Raw genomic sequence first — 17,989 nt, forward strand, 5'->3', positions numbered from 1 at the left:
CAGGGATGGGGGGGCTTTGGGGAGTTACAAATAGCAAGGGGAAGGGGGTATGCTGCCACAGGTGAAGGACACTTGAGTTGTGTCTTTCTGTCTTACGTGAAAAGCAGCATTACGTTTTAAAAAGAGGAAGATGTGGCCAATTCCTGCTGTAGGTCGTTTTCCTGGGTAGGCAAAGCAGCTCCGTGGGGTTTGTACTTGCATTGTTCTAATCATTCTTCATGTTACTGCGGGGCAGGAAAATAATTATTGTCATTTTAAGGTAGGGCAACTTGTCTGGAGACGTTAGAAATTCGTTTAGAAACAAGCTAGGCTTCTTGTGCCTTGTGCTTGCACCACTGGCTCTAACTGTTGCTCATCAGTGAGGGCACATTTGGATGCTTGCTGGATTGCAGAGCAGTAATTAAAAGAGTTGTTTAGCTAATTGCCTGGAAGATTGTGAGTAAAAGCATATTTGTTCCAAAGGCAAACAATCCATTTTTACCCAGTGAAGCATATCAGTTTTTATGGTGCATAAAAATTGTTTCATTGCAATTTTGAATATATTGTGTGTTTGTTTCTCTAAAAGCCTTGTGGATGATGATCTATTTATGTGCATTAAAGTTTTTTTCTTAGGCCGTTTTTAACGTATCTACTGAAAAAGCGTATGTTTAAATGGTTGCAAATGTGAAAAGTCCTTGCCTTTAAAATGAGAAGTTGCTCACTGCACCAGGCTGTTGAACTACCACTGTGCTTAGTGATACGCAACCTTTGGAGTATTCCTGTATGTTGGCACCATATAAAGACACTAGTGATGGAAGAAAGGATATTATTACAGTGCTTTTGCCTAACTTGGTGGAGAAAACATATGCTAACGGATCAGGTTGTCCCCCTATACATATGCATTTAAAATGGAGATACAGTCTGTGCTCCTTCAAAGTGTTCAGAACTAAACTGATCATGATAGTTCTTTACACCTTGACTCAAGATAGTTGTCTTGACTTTCACACATGACTATTTATTTAGGGAATGAAACCTAAAAGGGCGCAGGAGAAGTCGATAAAGTAATGCATTTTGATGCTTTGGCTGTGAGAATCGCTCTGGGCAAAGTATTGCTTATAAGACAAGAGACCGTCTCGTCTATCTCTACCACAACTCGGAAGACACTGTGAATGTATTTCTTTGTGCTTAGAAGTGATGTGCAATGGTGATATAACACAGCAGAGGTTTAAGAGGAACGTACCATTCAAAACAGAGCAGTGTAGTTTGGTCGTTATCAAGGTAACAACTGAGTATTCTTATCTTGTTAGCATTGTTGGAATGTTACCATGTTGGAAAACAACCAACCAAGACCATTGCTCTGTAAAGGAGCACCTTTCTCCTAAACGCTCCCTGTTGTGCCCAGCCTGAGCTGGGATATAACTGGTGAAATCCTGACTGGGGGCTGCTCCTCAGGCAGCTTTGGATGCTTTTTTCCCTGGGTTGTACTGTGCAGACTGATGCAAATGACCTCATTGCAGTGTTCCTCAGCAGGGATTTCACTGGCTGCCCCAAGCTCACAGAGTGGACACATGGGAAGGGGGCAAGGAAATGGCCGTGTTTTCTTAATTCCACTGTGAACAGATAAATATTCTTGCCTTGTCAGTATTATCTTGGTGATGGAGTCTGAGACTGGCTTGGGTTGGAAAGGACCTTAAAGCTCATCCAGTTCCAACCCCATGCCATGGGCAGGGACACCTTCCACTAGAGCAGCTTGCTCCGAACCCCGTCCAGCCTGGCCTTGACCACTGCCAGGGATGGGGCTTAACTAGGTCTTCTTGGGTGACGTGGTTTAGTTGGGCGACGTGGTTCAGTGGGAGGTGTCCCTGCCCATGACAGGGGGGTTGGAACTGGATGATCTTAAGGTCCTTTCCAACCCTAACTATTCTATGATTCTTAGTTTGGACTTTGTTGTTACCTTGAGCCTCTGCTGCGTTGTACAGGAGCACACATGCGCAACTCGTGAAGGACTTTGTTGAGCCTCTTGCCACCTGAAGAGCCTTAGAGCCACCAGAGTGAGGCCTGCTCTTCTATGCTGTTATCAAGACAGATTTTTCCTGGCACTGAGCTAGCGAATTAGGGCAAACTTCCTTTCATACTGATGCATTCCAGTGTTTCTGTCTAGCCTGGACCTGCACTGATGTATTAGACAGGATGCTTTTATTGGCCCAGTAGCGGGTAATTGTTGGTCACATTAAGAAAACAACAGAGATGTAAGAAATAAAGCCTTTGCATGGCAGTTAAAGGAAGAAAGGGGGAAAGCATTTCCTCTTAATCTCTTTGAAAGGGGTCAGAAGGGAACATGAACCAAGAATAAGCTGCTTTTCTCAAGTTAGAAAGTAAGACCTTTGCTGCTATTTAAGGGGACTTATCACATGAAACACTTTTGATTGTAGTTTATTCTTACAGAATTTTGTAGGGCTGCTGTAATCAATAAAATGAATGGAAAAGGTTAGCAATGGAGCCTTGCGTGACATGTAGTAGTGTGAGGTGTCCCTGCCCGTGGCAGGGGGTTGGAACAGGATGATTCTAAGGTCCCTTCCGACCCAAACCAGTCTGGAATTCTGTGGTTCTATGGAATATTTCAAAGACTTTTCTGTTTTCCAGACAGAATTTTCTAACCTCATAAAGTAGAACTTTTATTGCATAAATGAGATGTATGTCCTTTTATATCCTTGGTGGAAATCGCACTGTTGTTGAAAGCAATGCTGCTGCTTTTTTGTAGGCAAAGGAGATGTTTTTGGGGACGTGTTCTGGAAGGAGTCTACCCTCGCCCAGTCCTGTGCCAATGTACGGGCTTTGACTTACTGTGATCTTCATGTGATTAAGAGAGATGCCTTGCAGAAGGTGCTGGAGTTCTATACAGCCTTTTCACACTCCTTCTCCAGAAATCTCATCTTGACCTACAACTTGAGAAAAAGGGTAAGTAGCTTTGGTTTTAATATATACCATTTCAGGAGTGTCTGTATGGGAAAAAGTGAGTTGCTTGAATTCTGGTGTTCTTCTCCATAGCCTCTCTTATAAGAAGGTTTTTCAGAGCTTGCCTAAGGCACTACTAGCCTGTAGGCAATAAGTATTTATCCCAGTTCTAGTTCTATAGGGAGCTGGATTGCATATATGGGAGAGTATTTTGCATTTCTCTGAAGGGGACAGATTCCAGCATATTTGTGAGCTGTTACGGACTTGTGATAAAGCGTGTTCCCTACTTTCTACAACTTGAGTTTGTAAGCAAGTGGAAGAAATGGTATGAAATCTAATATAGGGAACAAAGTCAACAACAGTAATGGCAATGGAAAAGTAATATGAGCATGACTGATTCTATCAAGAGTTGTTTCTTTTAGTACCTATCACGATTTGGAATTACTTTGCTTATCTGTAATGTTTTCATTTTCTTATCCGTGGTTCTTGTCTCTTTCCATTTCTTCCTGTGTGTCAGTTCAAGTTATTTTGTCAAATGTGAATCATCATAACCTAATATCCCGTTTGAAATTCTCTCTGTAATGCTCAGTGAAGTGAAGCTCCTCTGTAGAAATGGATTAAAACTGTAGTAGCTGTAATTCAATTGATTTTATGATGCAATGTAAAAGACAGAATTACATTTGAAAATGAATACACTGGAGCACCTAAGTTGAACGAAGTGAGGTGCAAGGTCCTGCCCTTGGGTCAGGGCAGTCCCAAGCCCAGCTACAGGTTAGGCAGAGCAGTGATTCAGAGCAGCCTGAGGAGAAGGACTCGGGGATGTTGGTTGATGAGAAACTGAACATGAGCCGCTTTGTTGTGTGAAGGGGGCTACAAGGATGCTGGAGAGGGACTCTTCATCAGGGACTGCAGCCACAGGACAAGGGGTGATGGGTTCAGACTGAAACAGGGCAAGGTCGGGTTAGATCTAAGGCAGAAGCTCTTCCCTGTGAGGGTGCTGTAGGCACTGCCACAGGGTGCCCAGAGAAGCTGTGGCTGCCCCATCCCTGGCAGTGTTCAAGGCCAGGTTGGATCAGGCTTGGAGTAACCTGTTCTTCCCAACCCAAACTGTTCTGTGATCCACACTTGCTTTAAAATGCCGTGATATAAAGATCCTTGAGATCAGCTAAAGAAACCTGTCGGATAGGCGATTTTTTTTGCTCCTAAAGACAGTTCTCCATGGTAACTTCCAGGTGTCAAGTATGTCCTAGATAATTACCCCTGAGAAAACAGAAACCTTTTCATCTTTCAAGTCTGTTTTGTAAAATTAGACTTCAAGCCTGGAGTATAGATTATTTTTTTTGTACCCAGAGTTGGCTACTGGAATTAAGTAGTGTGATAATGTTTTCTATCTACATATATTATCAACATCATATAATTCGGCTTTTCAGCATTGGGCAAAAACTAATGTGATCTCTGCACTTTGGTTAAGTAATTCAAAGCTCTGCTAGAAAATGGATGTGATTAAAAGCTAAGAAGCAAATTTATACAGGAGGATTTCCTCCTAGGACTTTTTTTTTTTCAAACAATATTGGATTTTGCAAGAGGAGGAGAAAAAGAAGCTGCAAGAAGACTGAGAGATGTCCTGTTAAAAAGTTTGAAAACCAGCTACTTACCTGGTATTAATTTATGTAAGAATCATAGGATCCCAGAGTGGTTTGGGTTGGAAAGGACCTTAAAGCTCCTCCAGCTCCCACCCCTGCCACGGGCAGGGACACCTCCCACTGGAGCAGCTTGCTCCAAGCCCCTGTGTCCAACCTGGCCTTGAACACTGCCAGGGATGGGGCAGCCACAGCTTCTCTGGGCACCCTGTGCCAGCGCCTCAGCACCCTCACAGGGAAGAGCTTCCTCCTTGTATCATACGGGAGGTGCTGCAGCCCCTGCTCATCCTCGTGTCCTCCTCTGGACTTGCTCTAAGAGCTCCGTGTCCTTCTTATGCTGAGGACACCAGAAATAAAAGAAGTACAAGAAGTGACAGAATTTGGTATTGAGAGCTCGTAGAGCATCGGTATCACTGACTGGCATGTTTTAAAATAGCACTGTGGGTAGTGTGGTAAGATGGTCTAAGAATATATAACTCCTTATTTTTTCTTAACATCAGTAGAAATAACAAACTGAGGCATAGAAGGACCAACTCTCCTAAAGCTCACAACCATGCTGGCAGAGTTGCATCATTTTGGATCTGCTCTGAGCCAGAAGTCCCAAATTTAGAAACGAATGCCTACTCCAGAACTGCCACTCTGTATCTGCACGTTCGTCGGCGTAGCTTTTCCCAGCCCAGGTTACAAAATGCTTTCTATCCACAGTGTGGTGATTACTGGGCTGTCAAGTTTCTACACAAAATGCTCCTACTAAAAAGACACATTTTTGATAGCAATTTCCATGCAGGTATTCAAATAATCAGATTTTAATTGAGTAGCAGTCAGCAGAAACGTGGCATTGATTGATAATGGGAGAGTTTGATGCTTCTGGGTTAACAGACTCGCTTTATTTATTTCATTGAAGGCAGGCTGATTGCAGTGTTAAATCACATAAATAATAGATGCGTTTGGAAATGCATAGGAGGTCTGATACTATAGAGAGTTGAGATAATGCGCATTAAAAGGCAACTTTTTAGAGTTTGGGATTTAATCGGGTTTAAATATCTGTGAATCTTTTATAGAAAATAGCTCCCCAGCCTGTCGCTTCTAACACTTCTGGTCTATTTCTGCACATGGAATTTTGTAGAATTCAGATGGACTGGTGCCTTCTGTGAGTTCTGTTTGTGATGTATTACATATCCTTTGGACTATAGCTACCAGAATTACACTCTTCATTTCAATGAACAGTTTCATCTCTGGCTCTCAAAGTGTTCAACTAGTTGAAGTGTAGATATTGCATACTCATCCCAAATATATCCATGCAGATTCCAAATACACGGGGATTTTTTTGCCTGAAGAATCTCCTGGGTGTATTTTTAGATTTGGTTATTCCTCAGAGGTGTCTCCATCTCCAGGGTGCTTTGCCTTCACTTGGCTGTGATACTGAGTCTCACTGCATAATGCAAAATGCTTTCTAGGTGCGTGTCACTCGGCTTAAGTGAGCTTTAGCATTGTTCCCCTCTTTTACCATCTGTATTCACATATTTCTTGACTGGGGGGGTCTCCTCCAGTGATCCACCCCTTCCTTTGTGATGGAACTCCCTCTCTGAGAGCCTTCAGTTCCAGTGGTCAGTGCTGACCTTACAGATGTCCCCCACACTTACTGGCATCTGGATCCACTGTGACAGAAATAAGCAGACATGCAGATGTGCTGTACCAAAACCAATTGGTGTAGACCTGAATTAACTCTAGAGCTGGATTTTGGCAAAGTAAAAACCGTCTTCCCTCTGTTCCTTCTTGCTGGTCCTAAACTGGATGAACTTAAGTTCCTTTCCGAACCAGACCAGTCTGTGGTTCTGTGATGCTTCTGCTTGCGTGTCCCCTTTATGTGCTCCCTCCAACAGGGCTGCAGTTCCGAAATGCCACTGCCCCTGACATCTGAGGGCTTTGTGGCTGAGAGAGTTGCTTCCAGTGCTCTGTCCCTGGTATATCATGGCTGTCCAGGTTCCTTTCACTCGCTTTCTCAACAAACAGCAGTGAAATACTCTGTTGAAAAGCTGTCAGCCCGCTGTCAGGTGCTCCCTGAGCAGTTCCCTCAAGCGACTGAAATCCCTCCTGAAGTTATTAGCTGTCTAGTTACATTGGGCTGGCGGTCAGCCTTAGAAAACTTCCTATTTTTCCTAGAGGGAAAGAGAAAGGAGACCTTAAATTAACTCCTTCTCCTGCCAGTCACTGCAGTTTTCCTCTCATTGGAAACAGGGGGAATCAGCTGCTGCATCTCTCTGGGGCATCTTAAGAATACCGGCACTGCAGCGTGTGCCTGCAGGCGGCTGTATGTCAGACTCAGAGCCTTGCAGCTGAAAGGGACCCGAGAGGATTTCTCAGAACACTTCCTGCTGCAACGACGGTGTGAAATCAGAGCAGGTTAACTTGACGTTTCTCTCCACTTCTGGAATCTCAGGGAGGACCCAGGGTGCAGGCACTGGGGGTATGTGGGATGGTCAAGTGACAAACTCCCCTTCCTGGAAGGTGGGCTAGACGGAAGAGAGATGGAGCTTTGGAGGGCAGCGGGATTCACCGCATGGACGAAGGGCTGCTTTTCCCCGGTAAATACTGGGGCTCCAGCCTGGGCTTCGGATCTCCAGCTTAGTAGAACCATAAGGAGGGAGAAGCTTGCATGATAGCTACTTGCTGGTGTCTTTTGCTTGGGATGAGGTGCAAGTTTGCTGGCACCTTCCTTACGAATGTGAAAGGCCTTTGGCAGCGCTTGCAAGCGTTCTGGTTTTGGCAGTTGCTTATTTCCATGTATATGAGCTTTGTAACCAATATTAGCTTACAGTGGGTTGTACCACAGTGTATTTGCTCAGTTCATTCTGCTGCAGCCATAAATGATGTTATAGCTCTAATGATCGCACGCGCTAGATGAAAGAGAATTCTTATACATAATTTATTAAGCTGAGATTTCTCTAGTAAGCCATTTTAGCTTGGATAGAGATTAAATGACTAATTCTGAATGCTTTGGAGTATCGTGATGGAAAGTGCAAGTAGCTTTTCCAAAAGCTGATATTTGTGTCCTGGAATAAAAGAAGGAATGCAGTAGAACATAGATACGTTATTTGGGGCTTTGTAAGACTGAAGGAAATGGCAAAGAACGCTCTGCATTTTTACAAAGCAAGTGTGATTTAAAGCCAGAGCTCGTAGTGGGAGCATATTTCTGGGGGGAGCAGTGACTGCAACAGAGAAGTCTGTCTCCTGCCGGTATAAAATCGCTTGCTTTTGTACATGCAGCGGTGTGCTTATCCTGATGCCGTTCCAGCTGTGCCACTGGGCAGGGCTCCCGCCACCTCTTTCAGAAAGCGGTTTTAAAATACGACTGTGCTTTCCTCTTCAGCATTAGCTTCACCTTTCTTCTTTTTGTCCTGTAAGGTGTAACTGGAGAGAGAACCCTTCTCAGAGCAAACATTTCAGCTAGGAGTGCTTCAAGCCTTGATTGTAGATCCCGGGGGGCTTGGCCGCGTGTTGTTTTCAGAGAGCCAACCCGTGGCCTTGTGTGCTGCCTTTCCACATGACAAGTTTCCCAAGTCTGTTTTATGATTCAGGTTCAAAGCGATATCCCAGAATTCTTTCTGATGCAGAAGGCTGAGTTGCTGGAAGATTTTTAACAAAGCTTTGTGAAAATGAGAAGAGTGAAGCTTTCAATTTTAGAATATTGGCCCATGTGATGATGGATTTCAGAGTGGTCAAACTGACAGCCTGCTGCTTTCTCCTGCGCTTATACTCACCAAAACAGTCCCACAAGCCCTGTGGGAAGAGGGGTTTGATGTTTCACTGGCATATGTCTTCCAGGCCTGAAAACCCAGGACCCTGGGCATGGCTGAGCCATCTGGATGGGTCTGCGGCTTGGGAGTTAAACCATATTAGCTGGCCAGGAGGCAAAGTTGTCATTTCCCCAAACCCCTTCCAGGTGTAAGCAGACACTGAAGTACTCTGTTCTTCCCCATGCTGCCTTTTGAAAGCTGTTTAGGTAGGTGGATATTCTTGCGTTCCCTGTTTCTCCATGCCGTCTAAGCAAAATGTATTTGTTTCCTCACTGGTAGATTCCATAATGCATTTTTGCATCTTCTCTCTGGCCTTGGACAACTTACTTGACTTTTGTGTCTCTAACAGATAACGTTGATCTAGCTCATAGATTTTTGTGCACGTTTTCTTTACACCCTGGACTGGAAGTGCTCTGAGACATGTTGGTGGTGTTAGGTCTGCGTGTCTGCTGTGGGTAGTTGAAGTGGTGTGACTGTCAGTGAGGTGAAATCCTGTGCTCTAAGGAGGATGTGTCCTTGGATTTCTTCCTTGTCTCCTTCAGCTTGTGAGACCCCTTCGGGTAAAGCTTTTAGTACCCAGACTTGGAGAGGATTTGACTGACTGCAAGCAGTTCCTATTTCTGCCGTGATCGTAGGTGTTCAGCCCAGAAGAACTCCATTGTCTTTCAGAGGCATTGCCTTAAAGTTTCATTTCCTAAAGTTTTAAACTCTGAAGTTACTTATGTTCTATTTAACTTTATATGGCCCTGAGCTTCAGGGTCCTATGCTTGTACAGAGGAAGATCTGGCTAGAGACAAATAGTTTACATAGTGGGGCTGTAAAACAGAGGCCATAATTAACCAAGAGGTTCTAAGGCAGGGAGGTGGGTTGGCCTTGGCTGGTCACTGTATCACTCCCCCTGTTCAACAAGACAGGAGAAAAAAAGGATGAAAAGCTTATGGTTGGGCTAAGGGCAAGGACACACCGTCACTCACTGTCATGGGCAAAACAAACTTGACTTAGGGAAATGATTTTAATTCATGACCAGGTAACCAAAGTAGGATAATGACAAATGCAATAAATGTAAAAAATCACCTTTCTTCCACCCCTCCCTTCTTCTCAGCCTCAAATGCGTTCCCAACTCCTCTACCTCTTCCCGTGAGCACTGCCGGCAGTTGGGGAATAGCAACTGCAGTTACTTCATGTTTGGTTTCTGCCACTTCTTCCTCCTCACCCTCTTCCTGTGCTCCAGTGTGAGGTCCCTGTAGCAGGGGACAGTCCTTCACAAGCTTCTCCAGCGTGAGTCCTGCTCCAGCCTGGGTGCCTTCCGTAGGGTGCATCCTTCAGGAGCTGTTACTCTCAGATGTCGTCACTTCTCTCAGCTGCTGTTGTGCAGGGTTTTTACCCTTCCTTACATACGTTATCCCAGAGGTGCTGCTGGCATCAGTGCCTGCCTGAGCCTCGGCCAGTGCTGGCTCTGAGCCGACTTGAACTGGCTCTGTCCGACATAGGGAAACCTTCTGATGTCTTCTCTCAGAAGCCTGCAGCCCCCTGGTGCCAGTTCTTTGGCATGTAAACCCAATACACATCCCAAAGCTGTTCTGTTGCTTGTGTTCAGTACCTTAAGTACGTTATACATTTTCTTGTCGATTTTAGCTGTAACTTAGATTAATCTATGTGGGTAAGTAGTGAAATGCTTCCTTAAACTGTTCTTACATGACTAATCCCTTCTAAAGTGTTTTGATGAATTCACATCACTTGTTTGAGATGCCGTCTCCTCCTATGAATAATGAGCATTTTTGCATACATTTAGATGCTGTAGTCTATGTCTGTACAATTGTTATGAAGAAATAACTGAGTGTGGCATACAAAACAAGATGTGTATTTCCCCAAAGGAATAGTAAGTTGTTGAAATTCTCATAGGTCATTCATCTGTAAATCCCACTGAAAATAACTTAATGATCAATAGGTATTAATAACCCTCAATAAAACAAATTGATGGAAGGGTAGATTTTGAATTAGAGTTCATCTTTGAATGGAAGAGGATGATTCTTTTGTGAAGCTGATACTAAAACCATAACTGCCTCGGAGTATCCTAAGTAAGAGAATACTTCCTGGTTTGTGCTGATGTGCATTTAAAGGTTTTCCCATGTTGGTTGCTAAATACTTAAGATCATTTGTGTTCTGCTCACTGGATTGGAATTAAATTTGCACAGACTGAGATGATAAAATCAGAATTTTAGCTCTTTCCTAATGTGTTTTCTAAGTATGGCAAACTATGTCAATGTTATGTCAATGGGAGCCATTCCAATTGCACATCAGTACGTGGAAAAAAGAATGGAACAGATTCGGGTCATCCTGAAATTAAGGTTGAGCACTTCATTCATTAATCCACAAACAGGATCGATATTCTGTTTGGTTTATTACACTTAGAACTGGTTTTGAAAGGGTTTTTTCTCTATTGCCTATACAATAGTCAGCCTTAAATGGAAAAGAATTGTGACCTTTCAAGATCTGTAGAGTGTTCCATATGTGGCAAAGCTGTTCCAAATATGTGAAAAATACAGTTAACAAGGATTAAAATAAAATCTGTTTTCCAACTATTTTAATCCTTAAAAAAGAAGTCACATTTGGCTTTTGCGAAGCTGCTTTCAGATGAGTAATAGAAAGTTACCGTTAAAGAAGGGCTTTCTCTCCTTTTGAACATGCACAACCACCCACACCAGCTTGTTTATCCCAACAGAAGAAAATGCATTACTTTGATTTTTACCCTCATCCACCCACGTAGACTGCAGCATAGAAGTAACGTTAATCTAGATAAAGGTTACTTCGTGTGAGCGAGGGTTCCCCAGAATAGCTCCCCAAAGCCTTTTAAAATAGAGCATGGATTTCCTAGGAATGGGGGAAATTCTGAATGTTGGCCCACCACCAGAGAGAGGAGCTGATCATCCAAAACACAGTGTAACTGCTCTTACGCAGCCTGGGAATCTGGGCTTCACTGGCAAAACAGTGAAATGCTCTCTAGCATTGACAGTAGGAAGGAACTTTCCTTAGCTTGAACTCATTATTTTTCTTCTCTCATGTTATATAGGCACAGAGCAGTACAATACAGACACACAATGGAGGCTGAACAGCAGCATGTGTGGTGTGTTGCTCTTAATTTCGGTTACATGCATGGCCACTGCCATCTGCACACACTTTAGTGTGCTGAGGTGTCTTAGTCCGTTTTTGGGCCATGCTGGCAAAGAGGAAGGGGATGTTCCATGGGAATTTCAGAGTTCCTACCCTCATTGCAAAGCTTGAAGTCTACCTCCTGCTGCTTACCATGAGTGAGTGGCCAGAGCTTCAAACTATCTTGGTATTTCTAAGGTAAAGAATAGAATATATATTCATTGGTATCAGTCACCCCTGTGTGCTCGTGTGGTATATGTACGTGTGCAATGACCGGCCTGTTGCTGAATCTCTCAAGTAATTCAATTAGCATGCACTTTTTCTAATACATGAGTGCTGTTGCCTGGCTTTTTTGCCTGTATATGCCCTGTTCCATCATGTATTGTAACTGCACTAACATCAGTGACTTGACACCTCTGTGCCCCGGTGACTGTACTTTGTGATATTCCCTGGTGCTTCATACACTGAGGAGCATTACTGACCAAGCAAAAGACAGAACAGTGACCCAATGCCCTCTTGCCTTACTTGTTTTCAAGTCTAAAAGTGATCTCTGGTGTCTGTGGTCTGGTGAGCAGCTGACTCTTTAACAAACTCTTACTAAAAGGGTGTGATATCCTGGCATAACAGCTTTGCTCTTCTGATCTTCTCTAAAGTCACTAAAGGGCAAACTTACAGCACTGCATGTCCAAACACTCAACCCATTCAAGGCACTCCATAAAGGAGAGGGAAGGTAGACAGATGGGCAATATGGAAGCTGGAAGATAGGTGTACAATATGGAAGGTAGATAGGTGTGCAGTATGGAGGCTGAGTTACAAACCTACATCCTTGAGCAGTCAGACTTTATAATCTAAGTGATGAGTTGATCCTTTCTCCAGCTCTCCAATGAAAGCTGAAATAACTGCCCAACTAAAAAAAAAAAAAAGGAATAAAATTTGGAGGTTACTGCTAATGTTGTATAGAGACTTTGTGATCCCTGCTCCAGACCAAACCCTACCTACAGGTCCTCTGTTTCCTTGCTTAAGTGTTGAGACCTTTATTGTAACTGTGAGTTCTTGGACAGCAAGACAAAGGAGGTACGTTTCCTCTTTGTGTAGCTGAGCCAGGTCCTCTCAGCTCCTCCAGGGACTCTGATATGCACCATGGTGGGCATAAACCAAGTAGCTCACTTTAAATGTGACGAACGCTGCTAAGATCCTGTGTGAAACAAAGCAGTTTCCCAACTCGATTGATGAACGCTGGGAGGTGCCGCAGTATTTGTGTTAAACCAGTCTGCATGGTTAGACAACTGATGTTTTCCCTGTGTCCATCCTTGAGAATCGCCCTTCTAGCTGCCTTTGAGCAAGCATCTTGCTGAGGGATACAGCCAGGAGTGTACCACATTCCTTAGGCTCAAGCCTGCTACAAATGAGTCACACAAGTGATGTGGTGTCTGATGTCAACCTGCTTTACAGGCTGCTGCCCATTCAGGGTGACGTTGAAGTGTTTGACTGCTGAACATGAAGTGGAGTTACTCCTAGGTGTGGCCTTGTGAAGGGTTTTGAATTTGAAATCCAGTAAGCTTTACCATCATGGGAATGAACCAATTGCAAACAAAAGTGGATAGGGCACCATGCCAATCGCCCACTGTGATTGTAGCTCCTGACTACTGCCACGGCTAGTCAAGTGGAAAGGAGGACGTTGTGTTGGGCTATGGCTCAGTCTAAGAACTTACTGAAATACTTCAGGAGCAGGATCATTAATCAGCCCCTCTTTATTTGGTATTATTTTTGCAGCAGGCAACTGGGTTTGCCCTCAAAGCGTGTATGATTCCTTCCTCAAAAAGAAGTGGATTTTCACTTCAAAAACCTGCTTGGATTCAGATTTTCAAACAGAAATGTGATGCCTGACCCCGATGTGAAATATTGAAGCTTTGTGCAAATGAATGCGCTGAGTGTTTTTAGAGGAATTTTTCTAAGTTAGTGACCTATGGAGGGGACATACTGAGCTGCACTTGCAAAACCTTTCAGTGTTCTCCCTCTTGTTATCAATTGCTTTTGTTCCCCTTCATTTTCTACCTGTTATGTTCCAAAATGGGGTGTGAACTGCAGTGTCTTATGTAAGGATACTTACGTACGCGCTGTGTTCAGTAATATGTCCCTCAGCTGAAGCAGGAGCATACATACCGTGATAGGCTACTCTGAGCACACTCAGTGTCCCAAAATGCTGTCCATAAAGGACTTGGGGTGGGAATAGCACTATCCACAAACAACTGAGCAGCGGACTTGGGGTGGGAATAGCACCATCCACAAACAACTGAGCAGCTGGACATGAGGTGATCTTAACCACAGGTCCAAATCCCCTGTTTCGCTGTGCAGCTGTGAGACTGCATGATGTGTTCACCAGATTTTATCAGGAGCTAAGCCTGCTAAATCCCTTTTTCAGTAGTACAGCATTAGGAGTGCAAAAATCTGACACCCAATTAAAAATTGTATTCAGGACTTAAATACTGTATGTTTTTGTTCCCATGTACTTAGGCACTTCCTCTTTTTGTCGTCATCTTCCGGGGTCTTTTCCAAATACAGAAGGGAAAATGCTCAACGCATGCCTTGTTCCAAGTCTTCGTGACTTTGGCAAGCCACATCTACACCAGTCCCCCTCCTGGGACACCAGGAGCCATGCAGCCAGCCCAGCCTGGCCTTTTCTTGTAATTCATCTTAGGGTGCCCTGCTTTCATCTTCAAACTTCAGAAGAGGTGCTTCCACCATCCTCATAAACTTCATACTTGGGCATCTCTCCCACGCACTCTGTAGTGATTGTACGGCACAACCAAATTGTTTCGTGATTCGTTTACACAGCTGACATGAGAGAATCCAAGAACATTTGTGCCCCAAGAATTGTATAATCCATTGGATGGTTTACTTTATGAACTGCCATAAGCACTGTCCTTGTGTAGAACTGCAGAATTAACTTCGCCTTCTTTGTCCTTTAGAACCTCCTCCCTAAACCCAAACCTAAACCTCAAGGCATTACTCTTTTGAAAAAGCTAATAGTATACTCAGGCTGACCAGAACAGATAAGTCTCTGCCTCCAGTCTTCACGGTTGATGCCTGTTTTCTGTGTGGAATTTGGCTAAATGATGTAAACTCCACCATTCTCTGCTCAGTTGTGGAAGTGAGGCATGTGTTACAGCCTTCCTCTACGTAAGGGGATGAGCAGTTTGTTGTTCTCCAAGATTTCACTGTTACTTCCCAGTAAGAGGAAAGATGTCGGTTATGACCAGTTATTCTCTTGATTAATGAGAACAAAATCGCTGTTTACTTCCGTCTCATACTTGATCAGGTGGTTTAGGCTCGAGATGATGTATGAGGATGCTGTGACCTTTGCTTATGTTAAGATACAAAGCAGTAGCAGAGGAAGAGAATGGTATTAGCTCTAATATATATATTTGCTTTGCTATAGATAGTCTAGAAACTATTTAATTTCACTTGCCTGCATTTTCACACTGCTCAAGCCGCAAGTCTTGTAGGTGTAAAAGTTACAGTGCATAGTTCAGTGGTTTACATACTTTCAGTGATGATCCCATACCCTTTCTGAAAGAGGAGTTGGCATTTAGTCCAATGACAGGTTCGTTGGAATAAGTGGAAGAAGTAATAATGAGAAGCTTTTCTTTGGGATGTCATTTGGGAACAGTTCTATCCCTCAACATAAAAGCGTTACGATGTTCTTTGTTGGTAACATTCAAAAGTGTAATTTGCTTTTGGCAATCAAGACGGTTCATAAATGACCTTCCTCTTTCATACCCAAACCATCCTGTAACAGAAATGCAGCCACGAAGGGAGTTTGAGAAACTTGTGGCTTCTGCTTCGTGATGTCTTTCAGAAATTGATGACAGTTTGTCTAAATTTGTTACTGCTCTGTTATTTTTATGATATCTAGCATATTTGTTAGTGATATGATGGCAGGAGTTCAGAAATACTGAGGGGGTGTTTCTGATCGGGCTCTCTGAAAATCTGGCATTAAATATTGCACATTGCTTCGTTCATCACATTTTCTAGTCAGGAAGATTTTCCAAAACCCACTGTTGTCACCACAGAGTTGTTCAGAAAGGCAAACCCCTACCAGATTATCTTTAATACTGTTGTAAGGTTTTTACACCTTAGAATTTCCTCGCTGAACTTTTTAAGGTATACAGACGGAGCACTTCATCCGAAGAATCCATTGGGGTTTGATTTCTTTCTTTCTTTGTAAGATATTGAATGATTTCGTACATGAAGGGAACTCCGATGCAGAGGCTTAAGTGACTTGCTAGATCGTTTAGTGTCTCTCAGTGATGATGAGGACCAGAACTGGGATTTTCAGGCCATATGCTCTACACAGTGTAGAAGAATTCGGCAGGTCTGCAGCACGTAGTGTAGCATGTTGAATTATGCCAAGTGGAGTGGAAGAGCAGATTGATTTTGTGCTGCAGTCTTGTAAAAGGCCTTTGTGTTTGCTGTCTGTCTGAAAGACAGCCCACCCTATGAATAATCAGTATTTAGTACTACATACAGAAAGTGCTAAAGGAAGCAACTGAGTGAGCAAAAACACAGACAAGGTTGTCTAGAAAAATGGTACTTGGAACACGTTGTCCCTCTTCACGTGTTGAATACTGCTTGTACAAAGAGAGCCTTTCGGTAGGTAAGCAAGCTAAACAGAGAAAGAGGCAGGAGAGACAAGGAAGAGAGCATCTGGTGTTTCTCCATGGAGATGGGTGGAATACACTGGGTGAATGGAGCAGATGCTGATGTGTGAGCTGCAAGGCTAGAGGACAGTGTTAGGTGATTGGGGAGAGAGGCAGCTTGTTCTCTTTTGTTGTTTTCCTAGAGCAGGTGGGCACAATAAAAGCAGCAAAGGGCAACCTCAAATTGGCTCACCAACACTTCCCCCAGCTGGCCACCAAGGAAACCCTTCTGGTTGCTCCATTTGCCAGCCTGTCTGTCACCCCCTCCTGCCACAGAAGTTGCCAACAGCAACATCTATGCTCATGTGGTCCCTGAGGAATATTACTAAAGCAACCAATAGAAGGAGATGAAGAAGTCAGGGGCACCTTCTAGTGACAGTACTGCACTTGAGGTGTTTTCTCAGCTATCTGGATGACCAGATCCATGCTTAGTGTGATACCCAAGTCTAACCCTACCAACACAGTGCCTTTTAGAAAGTCTGACATGGGATGTCTTACTGCTACCACAGAGCATCCTAGAACCAGGGGCACACGCTTCTCCAAAAGCTGTGTGGCACTGACAGTGAGCCCCACCTCTTCCACTGGGCAGGTCATGCTGCTGGCTCTGTGCCATGGTGATCATCAAAAAGCAATCTTAATCGGCATTTCCATGTGGTAGCCCAAATGGTGCGTGATGCTACTCCTCCCATGTGACCGTGAGTGACAAAGCTGCTGTAAGGACCACAGGAGATGTAACACTCGCATCCTGCAGCCCTCCCACCTTAGCGAAACAACATGTGATGAAGCTGGAGGCTGCTGCTCCAGGGTTGCTGGATGCGTGCCGAATGTGGGTTTGTCAGACTACCCAGGCTCACTTAGCAACCGGGTGCGTGCCTGGGATGTGTGGAGCCAGGCTCAGCACGATGCATGGAGTTTACCCTATGTGTATGAGCCCCCTAGCTTCTGAGCAGCTGTTGAAGATGATGTGGACTAGCCGTGTCTGTTCAGACAACTGGTGCATCTCATGCTCTGTCAGCCACATCATATTGCTGAGCTGTGAAGGCACCTTCTCCAGAGACTGTGCCGGAGCCAAGAGCCGGGAAGGGGGGAGAAGGGCTCTTCTGCCCCATGAGAGCAACAGGTCTGCTGCGATGAGCACCTAGAGGTCAGCGGTGATTGGCTTTTCGGGTATGGCTCCCATGGGCCTATGGAGGCGGATGAGGAAGGCTGATGTTGCAGAGATCTGGATCTCTCCTGCTCTCTGTTCCCCTCACCTTGCCTGAGGAGATGCTGGCAGGTGGCAGAGCGGGCAGGACCCTTCCCACAGCGCTGTGTTGGGTTCTGAGAGCGTGCGTGGTGTGGACAACCAGTGCGGCCGCTGAAGACCAGCTTGGAGCCTGCTGGAACTGGCTTGGGAATGTAACTGAGAGGGCGTTGTGACACTGGTTATTGTTAATTTTACTGTAGGAGTGTCAAATGTTAATTGAGCTGGAAGAAAGAAGCTTTCTCAGAAGGATTACCGTTCTTCCGAGCTATTTGGAGGTTTCTAGCACAAACTGTTCAAAGCGTAAACTGTTGCTTTGAAATCCAGCATGGGTCAGCGCAGGATATTTTGTGCTTCATGGAGTCGTACAACAAGCGAACTAATAGGAATAGCTCTGGTGGCTGGGAGCCTCCTAACTTGCACCTGACATCAGTGGGGAATGCTTCTACTGAAGAACTTCCTGATCCTTCTTTAACCAGAGGTTTCTAGTTCCTTTATTCCTGTACACGCTCAGTCAACTCTTTG

General features: G+C 44.3%; 1 protein-coding gene across 4 annotated transcripts in view; it reads left to right on the forward strand.

Moving 5' to 3' along the window:
• The window catches only part of KCNH1 (potassium voltage-gated channel subfamily H member 1), a 176,121-nt gene that overhangs the window by 99,997 nt on the left and 58,135 nt on the right, over window positions 1–17,989 (forward strand). For all 4 annotated transcript variants that reach the window (XM_062622679.1, XM_062622680.1, XM_062622683.1 and 1 more), the window contains exon 10: window positions 2,741–2,937. In XM_062622679.1, coding sequence (XP_062478663.1) covers window positions 2,741–2,937 — 197 coding nt within the window. The remainder of the gene's footprint in view (window positions 1–2,740; window positions 2,938–17,989) is intronic.

This window comes from Pezoporus occidentalis, unplaced genomic scaffold, assembly GCF_034315485.1.
Source record: "Pezoporus occidentalis ecotype Australia unplaced genomic scaffold, CSIRO_AGI_Poc_V1 ctg245, whole genome shotgun sequence".
In the NCBI taxonomy this organism is placed as follows: domain Eukaryota; kingdom Metazoa; phylum Chordata; class Aves; order Psittaciformes; family Psittacidae; genus Pezoporus; species Pezoporus occidentalis.